This window comes from Triticum aestivum, chromosome 6B (assembly GCF_018294505.1).
Source record: "Triticum aestivum cultivar Chinese Spring chromosome 6B, IWGSC CS RefSeq v2.1, whole genome shotgun sequence".
Lineage (NCBI taxonomy): Eukaryota > Viridiplantae > Streptophyta > Magnoliopsida > Poales > Poaceae > Triticum > Triticum aestivum.
Window position 1 is genome coordinate 729,826,985 of NC_057810.1, and position 17,319 is coordinate 729,844,303.

At 44.0% G+C, this 17,319-nt stretch overlaps 1 protein-coding gene across 1 annotated transcript; it reads right to left on the reverse strand.

Moving 5' to 3' along the window:
* Positions 1 to 3,757: 3,757 nt before the first annotated feature.
* LOC123140140 (callose synthase 3) lies at positions 3,758 to 17,097 on the reverse strand. The gene is made up of 42 exons (XM_044559877.1): positions 16,579 to 17,097; positions 15,748 to 15,848; positions 15,393 to 15,517; positions 15,202 to 15,295; positions 14,922 to 15,035; positions 14,683 to 14,799; positions 14,437 to 14,529; positions 14,243 to 14,334; positions 13,985 to 14,111; positions 13,267 to 13,404; positions 13,114 to 13,190; positions 12,927 to 13,026; positions 12,630 to 12,752; positions 12,402 to 12,516; positions 11,939 to 12,273; positions 11,803 to 11,855; positions 11,660 to 11,720; positions 11,009 to 11,090; positions 10,886 to 10,935; positions 10,716 to 10,802; positions 10,395 to 10,520; positions 10,179 to 10,282; positions 10,010 to 10,094; positions 9,770 to 9,930; positions 9,552 to 9,675; positions 9,370 to 9,467; positions 9,080 to 9,221; positions 8,822 to 8,973; positions 8,400 to 8,509; positions 8,194 to 8,319; positions 8,005 to 8,073; positions 7,742 to 7,916; positions 7,503 to 7,665; positions 6,924 to 7,043; positions 6,727 to 6,845; positions 6,519 to 6,602; positions 6,167 to 6,279; positions 5,850 to 6,079; positions 4,960 to 5,757; positions 4,813 to 4,863; positions 4,464 to 4,649; positions 3,758 to 4,365 (listed from the first exon to the last, which is right to left on the reverse strand). The coding sequence occupies exons 1-42, from the start codon at positions 16,817 to 16,819 to the stop codon at positions 4,111 to 4,113; spliced, it is 5,916 nt and encodes a 1,971-aa protein (XP_044415812.1). The 5' UTR covers positions 16,820 to 17,097; the 3' UTR covers positions 3,758 to 4,110.
* Positions 17,098 to 17,319: the final 222 nt, after the last annotated feature.

The following is a 17,319-nucleotide window of genomic DNA, read 5'->3' on the forward strand; positions in this document are numbered from 1 at the left end:
ATGAAAAATCACATCGCATGTCTCACATAAAATTTTAGTTGTCTCACCGGAACTGAAGATGGCGAACAGCACAAACAGTCCAACCAAGGCAGTAAGGGCACGATCGATCTGATTGAGTTCTCTCACATAGCAGAAATTAATTTGTATCTACCTCACCAAGACTGTTCAATTTGTAGATGGGATCGAAATTCCTGGGTTTTGAAATCCTATAGGAATTTATAGGACATGGCATCTCAATCCAAAAAAGCCCTAGTAGTTTCATTCACCCCCGCTGGTGTTGCAAAATAAACTGAAACCAATTAATTAAGCAGCTACGAAAACTAGCGCTCTTGTGCTTAAGAAATAAAAGCATCCATGATCCATGCATATGAAGAAAGCTAAATATATAGCACCAAACTTCAGGCACATAGCGATCTATGCATCCAACTCTTATTTCAGACAGCTATGATCGAATTGCAGATAATAAGAAAGAGAAATATCACATGGCGATCGATATGCAATTAACCCAACCATGTCGTCAGTTCTCACACATAGAAATTAAATTAAGCTAAATGGCACCAAACTGCAAGTACCATATATATATCCAACCATTTCAGACATAAAAATCAAAATCACATGAAATTTGGTGCATGTCTGAGTTCTTGTCACATAAAATTTTACTTGTCTCACCTGATCGAACTGAAGGTGGCATGCAGTCAGGGTACTATCTGATTGGTTTGAATTCTCTCACCATGACTGTTCAATTTGTAGATGGGGTCGATTGATCGATATGGTGCAGGAGAAAAACAGAAGTTGAGGCCAAGCAATTGGAAACCGTCTCCGGCGACCGGCTACGCGGCGCCTCCTGCTGGACCTGGCCAGACGTCGACTCAACCATGTGAGCAAGACAACAAATGGACACAAAATAATAATGACACCAGTTCGTCTTGGTCTTGGTAGAGGGGATGAGCAAGCAAACCTGCGCCGTTGGCCGGAGGCGGCGGTGGCGATGGGACGTAGACGTAGCCGAAGAACTGCCTGACGCGGGCGGTAGGGGGTTCGTCCTCCAGCTCCTCCTCCAGCACGCGCAGGATCTGGACCAGGGCGTCCAGGTTGGCAACGCCCCGCCGAGCATGCCGAGCCGCGGCGGCGCATGCGTCGGCGAATCCCTGGGACTGGGCCGGCGCCGGCACGGCCAGGAACTCGTCCACCTCCGAGAGCACAGCCCCCAGCTCCAACCGCGCCCGGGACAGCCTGCGGACCGCGTTAGCCACGGCCGACTGGACGCCGGCGAGCCAGGCCGGGTACCACTCGTGGCGGCTGCTCTGCCGCGGGTCCCGCAGCGAGAAGGCGCGCATCGCGACGCCGGACGGCTCCGAGCCCAGCAGCAGGTCGATGCCCGTCTGCACGTTCACGAGGAGGCCGCGGTTGGGGCGCAGGGGCAGGTCCGCGGCGGCGTCCCCGGCCTTCGCTTCCTCGCTGAGGAGGGCGGCGACGCGGTCGCGGGCGGTGTCGAAGACGTAGCGGCGGAGGAGGCGCCGGACCGGCGCGTCGCTGGCCGAGTAGGCGTTGTTGGCGGCGTGGTGGTCCACGGCCCCCTCCAGCTCGTCCGCCGCATGGTCGAGCCTGCGGCCGGCCAGGTCGGCGTCGGCGATGATCCAGGCGAGGATGGAGAAGAACTGGTGCCAGGTGTGCGACTCCATGCCCATGGGCTGGCCGCCGGTCGCCGCCGGCTGGCACTCTCGGCTGGGTGCTGCTTGTCGGAAGGGAAGGGAATTAAAGGAGGGAGTTTTGGTGGGTTTGAACGGAGGCTAAGGATTTGCTGGGTAATAATAACTTGTTTCCATTTTTATTTTGTTTTGTTTGGGGCATTTATTTCCTTCAATAAATAAAACAACAAATCTTTTACTAAGATTTTGCTGGCTTGCTGGCTAATAACTTCTTTCCATTTTGTAAGAACAAAAATAAATATAAGCACCCAAATCTCCATTATAAAGGTTTGCCAAAAGTATGATGAAGTATCCAAAACATAATAAAATTTACATCGAGGTCACTGGACTACCCAGCGACCACCAACGTCGCCACTCTCGAGCCAACCTAAGTGCCTAACCGTGTCGATGGCATCCAGGAAGTTCTCTTCGTGCACGTGCCCTTGTAAACCTGCATCACAAAACCGTAGTTGTCGCCGTTGAACCCTTGAATGAATCCAAAGAACCAACTGGTACCAAATCTTGTCGTTGTGTACGCACATCAAAAAACCCTAACCTCACCACCCAGATGAGGTGGCAAGAATCTATGACAAAGATCCCCAAATCCATCCCGTTGAATGAACTCAAGGAGGATCGTAGCCCGAAAAAACAAATAAAAGATGAAGCACCACCATCCACCCAGACGCCGCACCTACAAGGACTGAAATCCATACTTAATAAAGGGTTGTTGTTTTTAGCAATACGTCACGGAAATTACCTCCAAAGTTATAAAATATTACCCATCAATGCCACCGGTAAGTGATTAAAAACGTTTCACACAGAGCAATCCCCAGAATGGGCCGGCCCATGCAGTATGGGCCTCCTATACTGCGCTCTGCATGCCAGGAGAAGGCGCGGTGTGTCTGTTTCGGCTAGCCCATGTCCGGGCGGCCTGTTTTTTAAATTCAATTTTTAATTTCCTTTTTCTTTCCTGTTTTTATTTTGTTCTACTTTAAATAATTTGGTAAATAAAAAAGTTCCAAAAATTAACAAAAAAGGATTTTGTTTTTAATAAAATGTTTAATAAATCATAAAATGATTGTGGATTCAAAAAATGATCAAAAATTTGAAAAAACTGTTCGGGAAATGAAAATATATTCAGGATTTTTAAAAATGTTCATGTGTTGGAAAATGTTAATGAAATTGAACAAAATTTCGCCAATTCAAAAAGTGTTCATGAATGGAAAAATATCCTAAAAATTCAAAAATGTTCGTAACTTACAATACACTAGTTTATTCAATCATAAGATGTTCTCTGGTTCAAAAAAGATCATGCATTTCAAAAATTCTTTAAGTCCAGAAAAATGTTCATGAATTTCATAATTTGTTCCACCTATTTCCAAACAAATGTTCATTGATTCTAGAAATGTTCGCCGATTCAGTAAAATTGTTTTAAAAAATGTTCAGAAATTTGAGAAAAATGTGCAAATGTTCATAAATTCAAAAATTATTCTCATTTTAGAAAATGTTCAAAAATTTATAGAAGTGTTCACGAATTTCAAAAATGTTCATGATTTAAAAAAAATTGAGAATGATAGTGTATCCCTGTGGTGCAGTAAAATATGGCCTGGCCATTGAAGATTATGAAAAAAAAATTGTTTGCATTGCAACACACAACCCTTTTGCTAGTTGTAACCTACTCCCTCCGTTCCAAAATAGATGACCCAACTTTATACTAAGTTTACAAAGTTGAGTCATCTATTTTGGAACGGAGAGAGTATGTACTAGCTAGAATAGAGGCACTAGGATTTCCATCCACACCACCACCGCCAGAGCAGCAAGCAAAGGCAAGCCTCGCTAGCAGAAATTAAGGAGAGGAAGGCTACGCCCTAGTCGCCTTGCGAGAGGGGGAAGAAAGAGTTCAACGATAGAAGCTACTCCCTCCGTCCGAAAATACTTGTCATCAAAATGGATAAAAGATGATGTATCTCAAACTAAACTAAAATACGTCTAGATACATCCTCTCTTATGCATTTGGTGACAAGTATTTCCGGACAGAGGGAGCACTTAGAGAAGAAGACACTAGCCAAAAAAATAAATTACACATTCTTCTTTTTACATGGAGAAACCACACAAGCAGGCACCAGAGACAGTTATAATTACTAATCACCAATATCAGGTCAGTGTAGTAGATACCATGCATGCCTCCTCCCTCTACTACTACTACTACAAACCATACCATGCATCCACATGGATTTCTTGTTCACTACATTCTACAGCAAGCAAGCAGGCAATCAATCCCATCCTCCAATCCACACTACAAAGTAGGATACCACAAAACAACCAGGGTTGCTACATACTAGTGACAAACCACAACCACTACAACCATCCAGCATGCATGCCATCACCACCATCTACCTTACTAGCTACTACAGCAATCTATCTACCTATCATCCTTGCTCCGCGCCGCCCGGTCCTTCTTGTGCCCGCCCAGGATCCTCGAGATCTGCAGCCCACGGCTGAAGGCCTGGTTGAAGAGCATCCGGGTCTGGAACTCCGACACGAACGGGAACCACGCCAGGAACGCGATCGGGGTGAAGAGCAGCAGCCCCATGATGATCTCGTACCCACGAGCCAGCGCACGGATCGACCCCCACAGCCCCACGCTCATGATCGCCGGCTTCAGCGCCTGAGCCACCTGCAACCGACCAAACCACCATACATTCGTTAGAATGTTTGTTTGAATCACCTCATAGCAGGCAGGATACATGAAGAAAATAAAAGAAAGAGAATTACCAGGAGCAGGCCCCATCCTGTCGGCATGAACGCGAGGATGCAGACGAATATGTCCTGGATCGTCATGTGGGGGATCACGATCAGGATCACGATGGTGGAGATGAAGACGATGAAGATGAGCCCCTTGAGCAGCCGGAACACAAGCTGGAACTCCGCGCTGAATTTCCGTCGACCGACCGACACAGCCTGCGTGCGTGCGTAAACAGTCAGTCAACAGCCAAGTTCGCACAAGAAGACACCCTAATGTCTGTTGTAGCACAAGAAGACAAGCAATGGCCCGGCCTAATCTCTGCCGTATCACAATTGAAAAGACTGCAGTTAAATGGCCAGGACACTAGTTAGTGCTCACCTTCATCACCAGCAAAATGAAGAAGATGACAACCCATGACAAGCAATACACCTGGAAAGACAGCGCATTCATTAGTTAGTACGCTTACTAGTAAATACGAGAGACTGTAGGCATCATCAGGATAATAAGATCAAGCAAATAAGTTACCAGGACGCTCTTGGTGTGTTTGGTTATGTTGAGATGGTAAACAAGCCCATACTGGTAGATGAAGAAGCGCACGGCCAGCACTATCTCAAGAACGGTGCCACGCTTCCCGGAGTATTTGAGGGGCTCGTGCTCTTTCTCCCACCATGACTCCCAGCTCTTGTCCGGCGAAACACCGATACCCCCGCGGTTGCTGATCCACTTGTTCCAGTCGGTCCAGTCGTCCACAATCTTCTGCCACTCGAACCCAGAAGGGTTGAACAGGAACGGCGCAAAGAGCCAGGTGACAACCATGAACCACATGGAGAAGGTGATGAAGATGTACGCGATGGCTCCGCGGTACGACTGCCCGAAGATCTCAAACACGATAAGCAGGATCATCAGCTCAATGCCCTTGACGAAATGGCTGCGCGAGTAGAGGCGGTAGTTCTCGGCGAACTTGGCGTGGAACACCACGAATCCGCGCCCGGTGGCCCTGTACTCGGCTCCTCCATGGAGCAGCGTCTTTCCGTAGTAGTGAGTCTTGGTTCCAAGGGAGAATGTGAAGAAGACGGACGCTAACTGAAGCTGCATGAGCACAAAGTCGCTCAATGCTGTCCTGAACCCTCTCTCCAGACCGATCTCCATCATCATAGGGAGTGCCATCAAGAAGCCAAGCTGAACAAACGATTGCGAAGCGAGAGCGACTTGGAGAGGGTCATTGTGTATAAACCTTCTTCCAGTGGCTAGTCCTTCATCGAGGCCACTGAGGACAAGATACAAACGCCCGTAGAGGAACACATATACGGTCCATACAGTGATCTGAAAAGATAACAGAAAAACCAGAGGTTAGGCTAGGATTAACAAGCCAACACAGAAAGCTGAAAAGTCCAGCAGGGCAAAGACATCAGTACCATTGTGCTGAAGTAGAAGCCAATGGTAGTATAGTAGCAGGACAACATTCTGAAGAAATCAAAACGATGCCCAAGTCGGTAGATGTCACGGCTCAGTGTCTGTTCGCCATTACCATATGCAATTTTTGCCTCGAATAGTGAAATCTGGTTGAGACCAACATCTCTTCCCTTGCCAACTTGCATGTATTCATGATGTGTAACGTTTCCTTCACGCAGTGTTGAATTGAATCCTGTCGCAAAGAGACAGGTATTGATTAGCATAACAACATCTTCAAGAACCACACACAGCAACGGCAAAATGTTGACCGCATGCATACCAGCAAATATGTCCTCACTAAGATTGATAATCTTAGATGCTTTGCTTACACCACCCCTTGTGAGATGGAAAAGTCGATCAAAGATATCAGGATGTCCATAATGAAATCGAACCCTGCACGTGAGAATGTCCAGGAAAAGAAATCAGAAACGAACATTCTTTAAATTTCTTCAAAGAAAGAGTAAGACAAACTGACAGAAACAAAACCAATAAGACAACTCAACCAAATGAGCCAAAAAAAGGAGTGCTACTTGTTACTTGCAGAATTAAGGACAAGTTGTAGAAAGAAACATATAGAAAGCGAGTAACTGAAATGAGAGGAACTACATTGTGATTCAGTCAAGATGATTTACCTTAAAGGATTGGCAAGTACACGTTGTCCAATGGTCACAAAACTTGTCTCTTGGTTTGACATGAACCACGCAAGCGAAGAAACACTGCAAAAGCAATCATAACAATATGAGTAACTTATCCAAGCAAATAGCAACATTGTACGATGAAGTCACACATTAATCACAAATTGAAGGGGGAAGGAGGCAGTCAGAAACAACATGTATATACCTGCCAGTGAATATATGTTCTCTTACACCAAGTATTGTTGGATACCTCACACCATCATGTTTCTTGGTAAACTCTTGCAACAGGTTTCTCATTTTCAATGTCTCCTCCATATAATGCTCCTGTCATGGCATCACGACATAACTAAATGGCCCAAAAATCCTAGTCCTAGCAGCACAAGAAGCACAAATGACGCATACCTGATTCATGTCTATGGTTTGCAGGCCTTCACCTCGAGTAAAAATGATCGCATGGTTCTGATTTTCTGGTTTCCCTTCACCCAACATTGCATTCCCTGGAAGTTTTATCCTGTAAATGTCCTATTACACAACAAAATGACACAAGGTAAGCAAGTTTATATCGAATCAGCACAGGTGAGATCACGAAATGCACCTGTTTCAAATATATGGATGATTATTGTGTCTATGCATGCTTGAAGAATAATAATCAAACAGGATAGAAATTAAAATATAGAAGCTCGATTTCTGTGGATCATTTCTTCCACATACCACATTCTTTTTTCTCAACATATTGCCCCATGATTAGTCTCATTAATGCATCTCCAGCTGCCTAACATATATAGGTTGTTATATACCCCGTGTGACATCTGCTATGAAATTCAGATCCAGGATCCAAAAGTAGAAAAACTAACTTTGTTTGGATGCAATTCTGTATTAAGCATCACACATCAACAGATTATCCACTAAAGACAAACAAGTTTTGCAGGCAACTAAAGGCTAAAACATAATCAACACTGAATTAAAACCATTTCACAGTACCTGATCAAGTTTCTGGCCAGGATCATCAGGCTTAGTTACTGCTGCCTTCACCAACGCCGAGTAGTAAACCTTCTCTATCTTCTTGCTCCTATCTTTACTTGCCTCCCCCTCTTTGCTTGTCTCCTCGACTTCGTCAATATAGGCAACCCGAAGTGATGGATAACTGACAAATAAAGAAAGACTTACGTTTCTGGATACCCTCTATAGAACACTATATTCTTGAATAAAGAAAGACTTACGTAGTCATGAGTCTCAGAATATCCTGTGCACGTGGATCACCAGAACGTTTCTGGATACCATATGACTGGCATGATACAACGTATGTAAACTTCATGTCGGCTACAGCTTTCGACTGAGTCAATAAGTGCGACTCCTCAGATAGTATATCTGCAGCCCTGAAGCCTTCCATGAGATCTGAGGAAAGCAGGCAAATTAGTTCATACATCATACTGTGTTCCGAATCACAATCAGGAAACAAACAGGCTCAGTCGCATAGAAATACCATTCTCTGGGGCCATGTCAAGACAGGACTGAAGCACCAAAGCTTGTCGGTAGTACATCATCCCTCTTACTGTAAGATTGAGCAAGCAAAGCATTACTGAAGGAAAAAAAATACAGAACACGATACCAATGCATTTTATTTTTTTTGGAAAAGTACAGTGCATATGACAGAAGAGGCAAAGGGGGATACCAGTTCTCGTCAAAGTTTGGCCCCTATATGATGCCCAAAGGCGAAGCTCATCTTCCGTTTGTTCAGTCTCACGGAGTTCCTCTTCATTCTTGCAGTCCACCCTTTCAAGAAAGTTTTTCCATTCATCTGCAAGGAGAGTCAAACATGAGTTTGATGTACAGGGACTGGAGTTACTAGGATATGCCGACTCGATAGATGGGATGTACCTGGGTAGATTTTTTGCAGGTAAAAAAGGATAGAAACCCCATCCTCGTTCTCTTCCTCGAGCGCTTGTGAGGAGAAAAGGACGTCTTCTTTGTAATAGGGAGTCAAGACACTGCAGTACACAAGTTGCCCCGTAAAGAAGCAACAAGCCAACTGTTCATTAGGATATCATTCTTACCGGTGCAGTTCTACATGAGATGCAGTTCTACGTTGAGCCATACTAGCATAACGGTGCATGCATTTTGTTTAGCAAGTAACTGAAGTGTGAATATTTACATATATGAAGGCAAAGAAGCAAAACTCCATGGAGGGAATGATGATTGGTTACCCATAAAATACACAAGGAAGCTAATCCAGTACATGATGATTCAAACATAGAACAGAATACATCATATACATAATTCTAGAGGGAAGAAAAACTTACGAGAAGGGCAGCATATTGCGCACTTTTGGAGCTTTTGGCATGTCCATAAAGAGAGAATTAGCAAAGAAAGATATCCTCCTTCTAGCATCCAGGTTTGTAGGAACATCCATAGCAGACTCCTTCACTGTGAGCAGAAGGTGAAGCCTTTTTATCTGAAGCAAAGAACATGAGCAACAGTCTTAGAAGCTCATCTTTATTTCATATATACATGTCCCTACTACTTGAAACAACGATAAATAAACAAATCTGAGATATAACCTTTTCCTTCCAGGCATCTGATGCCTTGACAGGAAATTCAAATTCAACGGCTTTAGTGAACAACTGTTCCTGTTCCTGTTGATCAAGTGGTGTAATCCCTTCGTGTTTTCTGTTATTTCCACCATGTACCGGTTCCAGTAGCCTGATCAAGAGATGGCAATACATATAAGAAGTAACGAAAGACAACACAACAAGCAAGAATCTGAAGCATGTGATTTCCCACTGAGTGGGAAAAGACCATTAATTCTGCTAGTTTCTACAGTAGAATGAATGATAGTTAGGTCTCTCACTCGGTGAGTTGGTCTTCCATTATATCCCTTGTAACCACCTCGAGCATATCCTGGAACAAAATGATGACCTGACCCAGATCTTCTTTGTTATTCTTTTGCTGCATGGAAAGAATAAGAAGAATTAGGTGGTATACACATTCATTCAACATGACCCGGACCATGATCGATGACTAATTCTATACCAGTATCACAAGCAGCTCAATAAACTTCTTGCTCAGGGTAGGTAAGTTACTCATGTGCAGATCCTTTATCAGAGTATCAGCTGCTACGAGATCATCCACCACTTTAAAAATCTTTTGGATGACACTGAAAGTGAAATATATACATCATGAAGTGTGTTGAGAATAGAAACAATCAAGACTTGGTGCTTTTAAAGAAGTGAGGAGAATGTAGAACATACTCGCGCTCCCGTGGACCAACCACTACAGCATATATCACGTTTTTGAATGAAGCATAGCATTCCTTGATGGCATAAGTAAAATATGGATCAGAATCCATCCTTTTCTTTAGATCACGGTCTTTTCCTCCACTGTCCGCTGCCATATCCAATGCTATTGGGATCTGAAATGCAGTTGATAAAATAAAATGAAACAACGCCTCATTCCACCAGAACAAGCAGAAGTTGAATGAGAATATGCACCTTGCTAGCAAGCAGGAATGGTGGCCACTGGATCATATCCATTTCACGATCCTTGCAGTATGGAACAAGTAACAAGTCCTTCTCCCTGACCGAAACGCAACAAACAACAGATCAGCAGGAAGCAAAAGAAAGACGGTCGATATGTAAGAATAGATGTCAGATGCCGCACCTGTTATCTATCAAGTCTTCCTGGCGGAAGCTTGTGATAATTAGATTCCATATCTGAGCAAATCTTGCAGCTATTTTGTCTTCTTCTTTGCCATCCTCAGGTTTCTAAAGTAACTTAAGCGGGTTAGATAAAAGAAAATACATAGATGCTCTATCATAGCAGGGATCCACGCCTAATGTGGCCTCAGATAAGATGTGAGAATCAAGAAATCCCCACCTTATAAGGTTTGCTGGAGAAAGCGGAGCGGAATCCTCTCCTCTTTGAGTCATTTGGAATCAAGTGATCATTGAAAGCCTTTGGCAAAGACTCGAAGCGAGACCTTAACATTCCTAAGGTCCGTATCTGATTTAGTGAAACCAACAGTATACTCTGTAAGTAACTTTATTCGAAGGAGTAGAATCATCTAGAAATATTGAGTAATAAGCAAGGTTCACAAAAAATTGGAAGTTTTGACAGTGTTTAATTAAAGAACAATTTCATGTACTGACCCAGACATAAACGGACTAGCTAAGTAAAATATTGGTCGGCTTTACTAACCTCACCAAGACGACGACATGCCCCATAGATACCACCAACTAATGTTGAGAAAATTGCATACCATATTTGGGTATCCATGAAATAGACCTGAACCATTAAACCAAGTCAAGTCAAAATCGGATGAACAACTTCTTCTGTTCTACACAAGGAAATCAAGACAGAAGGCGTACAAGAATGATAGGAGCCCAAAGTGCAATGACAACACCGATGTTGTTCTTTGCTGCAGATAAAACCAAACATAAGAACATGTTCGAGCTCGACCAGGTTAGAGAGAGAAAGAGAGAGAGACCGACCATGTGGGAAGAACTCGTGCCACTGAAATGTTGTTATTGGCACCTTCATTATATCTTTTGTTGGTTGCACGAGTGGCCTGATCTGCAGATCAGGCATATGACAAGATGAGCAACCAAATTATGATTTTATAATAACCAAATGAAACAGCTAGGAAAATTCACTCGATAACCTTTTACCAGCAGAAGTGTACTAATGAGTAGTGGGGAATGTCGTAGGTTTCTATTACTAGCCCTCAAGACATTAATGGGACAAAAGTTCCGTTGAAATGGCTAGCAATAGTTTGATGCAAAATTATACAACATATATAGGAGATGAATCACCTCTGAAAATACCGGGACCTAAACATCCATTCACTTATTTAACTCATGTTGCTCTTGGACATGCATAGTTTTGACCTCCTAGGTACGTTACTTATGGAGATTTAAATGTCTCAAGTTCACCAACATTGCAATTTCCGCTTTCAAATATATGTGTGGCACTCTGGCAAGTTAAATTTCAGTTATGGTGATCTACTTTAACTGTCAGTGCTATAATGTAAATCTTAGGTCTATAAAATTGCCCAAACATCTCACATATTCCACTAAGAATGCAGAAATACACTCAGATTTCATGTCTAGCAAAATGGTGGTGAAATCAGTTAAGAATAATACCTCCACGTAGAAGCTCACTACCAATTTTGTGGCCAAAAGAATGACCCAGAACATTGTATACCTAGAAGAACAACAATGGTCAGAAAGAGCGCGTGCAATGGTAATTCATAAAGAATAACAAACGCTTAGACGGGCAAACATACTTGAAAAGCGAGAATGCACCTTCATGCATTCCTCTGCCAACGAATAAGCGAGGCTGTACAATGTTTTACATCTTAGTATGTATAAACAAGGTATCAAGAATCAACAGCTTGAATAAAACTGCCAAAGCAAAATTACCTGTGACCACCACATTATGAGGGCTACAACTTTAAGATTTGACTTCTCAAGAAATCTCCTCAGGACAGGAAAAATGAATAACGTAGCCGCCAGCATATTTGGTGACAAATATACCACAACCGCCAAGATGTATAACGATGGCTGGTTCCGGCCGTCACCGAACCAGCTTTTGATTGTTCTATTGAGTCCAGTAGGATTGTCTGAGGTGTACGCGTAAGTAACTGGTAAAATTACAACCCATGCAGCTCCTGATAGTAATTTCAAGATGTACCGGAGTTTAACAGCAAGAGACATGCTTCTTCTTGCTTTCCAGCTCAAGACAATGTCCAGAATTGCTGCATTAAAACATATTTAGTAAGCCTAACCAATGAGGCAATGATAAACATTGCCTAGGGTGTACAAAAAGAACAACCAACATGCATACAGTAATATTAGGATAGGAAGGGGGGTGTTGTCAACATACCTTGGCCCATTTTCATTACTGCAGCAGTTATAAATATGCTCAAAACTTGTTTGAACACTCCTGCATCAAAGATGTCACCTGGCGTGCCACCATTCCAAGCAACTATGACCATGGCCTGAGTGAACGAGAAAACCAACATAAAAAGGTTCATCTCAAGTAAACAGAAAACATCCAAAAAGTGTAGTCGAAATAAGAAGAGCAACACGAAGGTGGGAAATCGCAATTAACCTGTAAGGATAAAATTAAGAAGCTCCACATCCTGTCAAAGCTACGGAAGATGTGCCAAAATGACCGTATTTCAACAAAGTTGACTTTTCCCATCCAATGGTCATTACCAGCTGGTCTGTGCTCCTGTAGCAGAACAACAAATATCAATACCAAAAGAGACTGTATGAAGAAGACTTAAACTGCAAAGTTTATTTGGCTTTGTTGCCAGGCAAATACATAAACCACCTTAACTTAAGTTTGTTTTCCTCCACACTAGCCTGAACACTACGAACACATAAGCAAGCAAAATGGACTTACTCCATTCGTCTGATCACGGGTATTGAGAACAAAATGTGGAGTCTTGAAAAAATCAGCATCAGCCCTCATAGGCCATCCTAACCGAAAACAATCTCTTGACCTGTAAGAAAGTAAATTAATTGCATGGGTGTCCTCCAAAACTGGCTCGGGAAATTACAAGGAAGATAACATATTATGTTGTACTTACCAAAAGTACTCATTGAGATCATCATAATTCCTCCAATGTGAGTGTTTTGATTTCATGGTCTTGCTCCTATCAGCTTCCTGTGTAAAAAAACCAAAGGACATAAGTTAGTTGTGCTTGGAATTAAAACATGAGAATGGAAATAAAGAAATATACCATCTCTATGATTTTGTAAATTGGGGTCACAACTTTCTTCAGGAAGGCTTCTTCGGCACCACCATAGGCTGGTTTAACATTTTCACCAGTTGTTGGGCTCACATTTCCAGCCAACATGCCATACAATTCAAAAGCCATCTGCGGTGGAACAACAACAAAACACGACCATCACTTGCCAAGAATCATCTCATCACAAGAGCTATGGCCTAAAAATACAGCAATGCCCCAAGCCAATCAATCACTTGTGCAGGTAAGTCCTCATGCCTAAGGTAACTCATGCCCAACATATACTTTCTAGACAACAGAAGTGAACAGAATGTGACTCATGACTCCTCAGAAGATGCCACTAGATTTGAGAAGGATCAAGTCAGAAAAGATAAAAGGGTGTTTGGTTTCAGCCCAAGCTTGCCCTACCAAAACATTTGTCATGGTTTTGCCTGCCCATGAGTTGGCTAATGTTGGCAAGAAAAATGTACTAGTGTACGAAAGGTCATTGGCATACCAAACAATTGAAACTTTCGGTCACCTACATAAAAACTGGTAGGGTACATTTTTGGCAACTATCCAGACATACCCAAATAGCATAGTATCATTTGCGTTGTTTTTGTTGCGACCAGAAAATCACATTACGACTTTGAACTAAGAGTTCAAGACCCAGTTTGCCAGCTCAGTAAGTAGATCATGTGTTTAATTTGATGAAGAAAGGAATTGACCATACATGATGGTAGATGTAGCAAAGACACTCTGGCATAAATCGCAAGTTAGCTGCCTCTCCCCATATGAGCAGATAAAGGCCCATATAGAGAAGCTTCCGCTGTTGTACTTCTTGTTGAATTGTCGGCAGCCTAGAAACATAACGATCAATTAATTAGTGGACCAAGCGACTATGAAGAGCTTATGATTGCAGGCTTGAATTAATTAAATGAAATAATCATGGTTAACTTCCAAATTTTCCAGTGAAGATTGAACATCATACCATAAGCTGCTTTTGCGGCCAAGGTATTTGCACCATCTTTTGTAGTTCTTGAAGAGCTTCTTCATTACTATATCTAGCGCATGGTCGTCTAACTGAAAGTTTCACCAGAAAAGAAACAAGTAAATGGCATTACTACTCAGGGATCCATGTATGTGCGCACACCTCACATGAATGCATGTCGGGAAATGCAGTACCTTTGATTGTTGGTCAGGTTTGGACATCTCCCTTATATGCACGTTGGCAAGCAAGAGTATGAGATGTTCTCGTTGATTGGACACGTTATCTTTCTGCAGAGTGGTTGTTGGAGTTAGAGAGCATTGATGTATCAGAGCTCACAAATGAAATCATCACCGGTACAAATATGTTTGACATGAAAGCAAAAGTCTCGCGAGAAATAATATATGAAAACAGAAGGTAGGCAGTAGCCATGTTGTCATAACCTGAAACCCAAACAGTGCCTGAAGCCACTCAAGAAGATCCGCGTCATCCTTCTTTTCATGGTCCTTGGGCCATGGCAGACCCCTGGTGTTACGAAGAGCGTGAAAAGAGGCTTGGATCTACATGTAAGAACGGGAAGCAGCGCATAAGCCCTAGTGTAATCATCTCGACATGTCGCCAGAGTATGATAAGCTCGTAGTAAATTCGGGATGGTAATCAGGAATTCAGGATAGATGGGAACCTCAGGATATCGCATAATAGCCTGATTAGCAGCACTGTCAGGGTCGAGCGGGAGGATATTGTAAGGAAGATAGAGCTTCTTCTTCTCCTCGACTTGGTTGTGCGTCTCTAAAATCTGCAACAATCAACAATCACAGCAGGGAGGTGAAACCAACTTCTTTTTTCCTCGATAAAAACAGTAGCGGTGGTTTTTTTTTCCTGTGAGGAAACATTAACAGGTTCATTGTGTCAAACAAACAAAAGAAGAGAGAAGGCTGCAAATGTCTTGTACTAGAGCTTACCGCCTGATCGACTTCGATTTTCTGTGAGACATTGACGGCCTTTAGGACCTCGAACAGGACAGCCGCAGTCTGATACGCCTTTGTCAGCTGGGCACTGAGCAAACAGAAAAGCAGAGCAGGCATCAGGCAAGCCATAGATGAGTGAGCCAGCAGCATTATATTAGAAAAGAGGATGGGTTGGTTGCTCTGACCGGTCAGCTTTATCGGCGGCATTCTGGAGCGCCTGGATGTACTTCTTGTAGTAGTGCTGGTAGAAACTCTGCATTTCGCGGGCATCGCTCTGCTTAACCCTTCCCTTCAACGTGGGGTCGTTTTCCTGAGGGAGGAAGCGCGTACATGGCAAGGGAGTCAAGCACTTAATATGGCATATATACGTTGGATGTCGTACAATTAATTTTGCTGCTGAGGTAAAACAAATGACTAGTCGTAGCCTCTGTGTGCACTTAATATGGTATGATTTGGAAGCTATAAATAGAAGACGGCGCAGGAAGGAGCAGAAACGGAATGTAATCAAATATGCTGCAAGTTTAAATGTGGTGTACGTACCCTTTCGAGCCTCTGGAGGAGCGCGGTCTTGAACTGGCGGACACCGCGGCCGCTGGAGGTGGGGTCGAGGCGATGGGCCTTCTCGAAGGCGTAGAATCGACCTAGCAGGCAACAGACAGAGTCAATTGTGTGGCTGAGATAAGAAAACAGTTAGCAGTCCATACAGCATCTGGAGAATTATGGGCACTTGAGTTGGAGTTAATGACCTCGATAGACTGTCACTGGCAACAAGGCACCACTACTAGTATTAGTGTTGTAGTAGTTGAGGAAGAAGAATATAATAGAGTACTAGTACACATGTACTACTAACTAGTAAGTAATAGGATACACACAAGTAACTAGGTGTAGTAGTAAAAGGGACCTAGCTAATACCCAGGAGACATACTAGGTAGGGAATTATGCCGACTTGAGTTGGAGTTAATAAACTCGATAGACTGTCAGTGGCAACAAGGCATTAGTACTTTCAGTAATACAGGTAGTACAAGGTAATAGAATACACACAAGTAACAAAGTGGACTAGTAGTAGAAGCGGCCTAGCTAGCAGGCAAGAGACATAGTAGTAAAATTGTTGTTATGGGTGAGACAAGAGAGCTGCTAGAAAGGGAATTATGGACACTTGGAATAAATTAACAGAGTGACTAGCCTTGTACTCCAGCATGAAGAATATATAATACGCAGGCAACAGACTTGGTCATAATAGAATACATGAGCAGTGAGTAGTAAATAATTAACAAAGAGAGAAGAAGAGGATCTGCTCTGCTCTGCTTTGGTGCCTGCTTTGGTAACAGTAATTAACAAGCAGAGGAAGGATGGATGAATGTGGTTGCTTACATAGGTAGGCGACCCTGGGGTTGCTGGCCTCCACCTCGTTGGCGACACGGAGGATGGGGGCGATCTCCACCAGCGACGAGGGCACCACCTCACTGTCGAATATGGACTCGCCCAGGTTCCCCGCCGTCTGCGTCCGCAGGATCCTCCTGCCGCCAGACGCCGGGGTCGCCGCCGCGCCCGAGGAGGAGTGCTCCCCGCCGCCTGGACCCGCGCCCGGCCGCCTCCCGGAGGAGGAGGCCATCCCGCCCGCCGGACGGCCTGGAGGAAGGAAGGAAAAGGAAGGAGCTTTCGCTAGCTAGGTCGCTCGGAGTAGGGGTTTGGTGGGGCGGTGGAGTGAAAATGGGGAGGGAGTAGCCGCCGGTTGCTTGCTTTTTCACCTTTGGCTTGGGGCCAGTTGTTGCTTGGCTTGGCTCTGCTTGGGCCGGACCCGGAGGGGGAAGCAAACCCTAGATCGGCCGATCCATGGAATTGGATTTGGGGTGGGGGAAGGGATTAATGGTGAGGTGTAGCAGCAGTGAAGAGCAAGGGGCCGTTTGGTTTCTACCCCAGCCAGCCCCGCCAACGGAGGGCACGCCAAATAATTGGCGGTCGATTTGGCCGCCAGAGCCTCACCAAAATATTGGCGCAGATATACACTAGGAGCGCTACGGTGGGCTGGGGCGAGCCAAAAAATCGGCGCTCATCCAAACGATGGAACCAGCCTGGTCAACGGCCAATATTTTGGACGGGCGGCTGTGGGCA